The 2,500-nt window shown below is 39.6% G+C and overlaps 1 protein-coding gene across 3 annotated transcripts in view; it reads right to left on the bottom strand.

The window, feature by feature from the left end:
• The window catches only part of LOC106873651 (solute carrier family 60 member 1), a 76,473-nt gene that overhangs the window by 65,897 nt on the left and 8,076 nt on the right, over positions 1 to 2,500 (bottom strand). For all 3 annotated transcript variants that reach the window (XM_089346500.1, XM_089346498.1, XM_089346499.1), the window contains exon 2: positions 1 to 435. This exon is cut by the window's left edge and continues 357 nt beyond it. In XM_089346500.1, the coding sequence (XP_089202626.1) occupies positions 1 to 131 (131 nt within the window). In that variant the 5' untranslated portion in view covers positions 132 to 435. The remainder of the gene's footprint in view (positions 436 to 2,500) is intronic.

Below are 2,500 nucleotides of genomic sequence, written 5' to 3'. Positions count from 1 at the left end.
TGTTGTTGCTGTTGTGCCGGCTGAGATGCCGGTGGTTGCTGATAGTTGTTTTGATAGTGTTTATCGTTCGTCCTGTAATCGAACGAGCCATCACCGAGTTTACGTTTCTCGTTCTTTGCGTCAAAACTCATTCTCCCTCTCTCTCTCTCTCTCTCTCTCTCTCTCTCTCTCCCACTCTCTCTCTCACCCTCTCTTTCTTTCTTTTTCTTTCTCTTACTCACTCACTCACTCCGTTGTTGTTCTTGTTATTGTTGTTTTTATTCTTGATTTTGTTAATGTTGTTGTTTTAAATGCAGACGCTGTCGTTGATGTTATTATTGTTGTTGTTGTTGTTGTTGTTGTTATTGTTGCTGCTGCTGCTGCTGTTTCCTTTCAGCCGTTTGTTGTTATGTCTTTTTTTTCTCTTTTATTTGTCTTCTTTTGTTAATCTATCACCTGGTGGCAGGGGTCGTGGTGGTGGTGGTGGTGGTGGTGGTGAGAGAAAAACGAGAAAAAAAGAAGAAAAAAAGACATAAATTAATGTTATGATTTACAACAGTGGACACCAGCATATTACTGGTAGAGGTTATTCAGCAAATCCTTATCATCATCACCATCATCATCATCATCATCATCTTTTAACGTCCCCTTTCCATGCTGGCATGGGTTGGACGGTTTGACAGGTGCTGGCTAGGCAGGAACCTGCACCATACTTCAGTGTCTCTTTTGGGATGGCTTTTATGGCTGGATGCCCTTTCTAACACCAACCACCCAGCAGAGTGGAACTGAGTGCTTTTCACGAGGCACCAGCACAGGTGAGGTCAGTTCTGGCATGGTCTTCATAGCTGGATTCCCTTCCAAATGCCAACCACTTTACAGTGTGGACTGGATACTTTTTAAGTGGCACCTGCACCAGCAGGGTCACTGAGTAACTTGCAGGACATTCAAGCATGATCGTTGCCAGCATCGCCTTACCGGCACATGTGCCAGTGGCACGTGAAAAACCAACATTCGAGCATGGACGTTGCCAGTGCCGCCGGACTGGCCCTCGTGCCAGTGACACGTAAAAGCACCCACTACACTCTCGGAGTGGTTGGCGTTAGGAAGGGCATCCAGCTGTAGAAACTCTGCCAAATCAGATTGGAGCTTGGTGTAGCCATCTGGTTTCACCAGTCCTCAGTCAAATTGTCCAACCCATGCTAGCATGGAAAGCGGACGTTAAACTACGATGATGATGACGATGATGATACACACACGGGTAAATGTCAAACAATGAGAATGACTCCTCAACACCACAATGAAGGGTAAAATTTCTTTATTTGTGTATTAAGGCTCCCATTGGTTTTGTATTAAGATATTTTTCTTAATATGAAACCAACGGTAGCCTTCCTATACATAGCAGGAGTGGCCGTGTGGTAAGTAGCTTGCTTACCAACCACATGGTTCCGGGTTCAGTCCCACTGCATGGCACCTTGGGCAAGTGTCTTCTACTATAGCCTCGGGCCGACCAAAGCCTTGTGAGTAAATATGGAAGATGGAAACTGAAAGAAGCCCGTCGTATATATTTGTGTGTCTGTGTTTGTCCCCTCCCCCCCTCTCTCTCCGCAACATTGCTTGGCAACCAATGCTGATGTGTTTACGTCTCCATAACTTAGCGGTTCGCCAAAAGAGCCCAATAGAATAAGTACTAGGCTTACAAAGAATAAGTCCTGGGGTCGATTTGCTCGACTAAAAAGGCGGTGCTCCAGCATGGCCGCAGTCAAATGACTGAAACAAGTAAAAGAATTTAAGAATACATATATATATATATATATATATATATATATATATATACATACATACATATACATGCGCACAAACGCACACACACATATTTGATCACATTTTTCTGGTGAATAACGAAAAACTGATGTCAGGTTCTTGTCATTTCACGCCCACCCCATTGAATTCTGTTGGTGTTTGATCTGTATTAACAAGCACTTTTTCATTCAAGTTATATGTATTTGTGTGTGTGTGTGTGTGTGTGTGTATACATATATACGTACATACATACATATATATATATATATATAATACAAAGAATATATATACATGTATACACACATATATGTACATACTTACATCTACATGTGTATATAGATGCATATCAGGGTACAGGACGTTAGAACAATGAACTACAGACAACAGAACGAACACATAGGAACGGAAAGCCACTTGGAATATCCCTTCATCAGCTGTCTCTATTCTAACTAGATGTTTCGAAGATATATATATATATATATATATATATATATATATATATATATATATATATATATATATATATATATACATATACATATATATGCTTCAAAAGGAGAAAAAGAAGAAAAAGAATGAATTTTTTTGTGATTATTTTCAAATTTTTCACTTCAATGATTAAGTATTTAGAAACTATTGTGTTTCAGCTCTATAGGTTTTATATGTGTGTGTATATATATATATATATATATATATATATAAAAATAAGCAACACGGATTT

Source organism: Octopus bimaculoides, chromosome 30 (genome assembly GCF_046866305.1).
Source record: "Octopus bimaculoides isolate indiv1 chromosome 30, ASM4686630v1, whole genome shotgun sequence".
In the NCBI taxonomy this organism is placed as follows: Eukaryota; Metazoa; Mollusca; class Cephalopoda; order Octopoda; family Octopodidae; genus Octopus; species Octopus bimaculoides.
The sequence above is the reverse complement of the archived record's forward strand: the minus strand, read 5'-3'. Positions and strand labels throughout refer to the sequence as shown.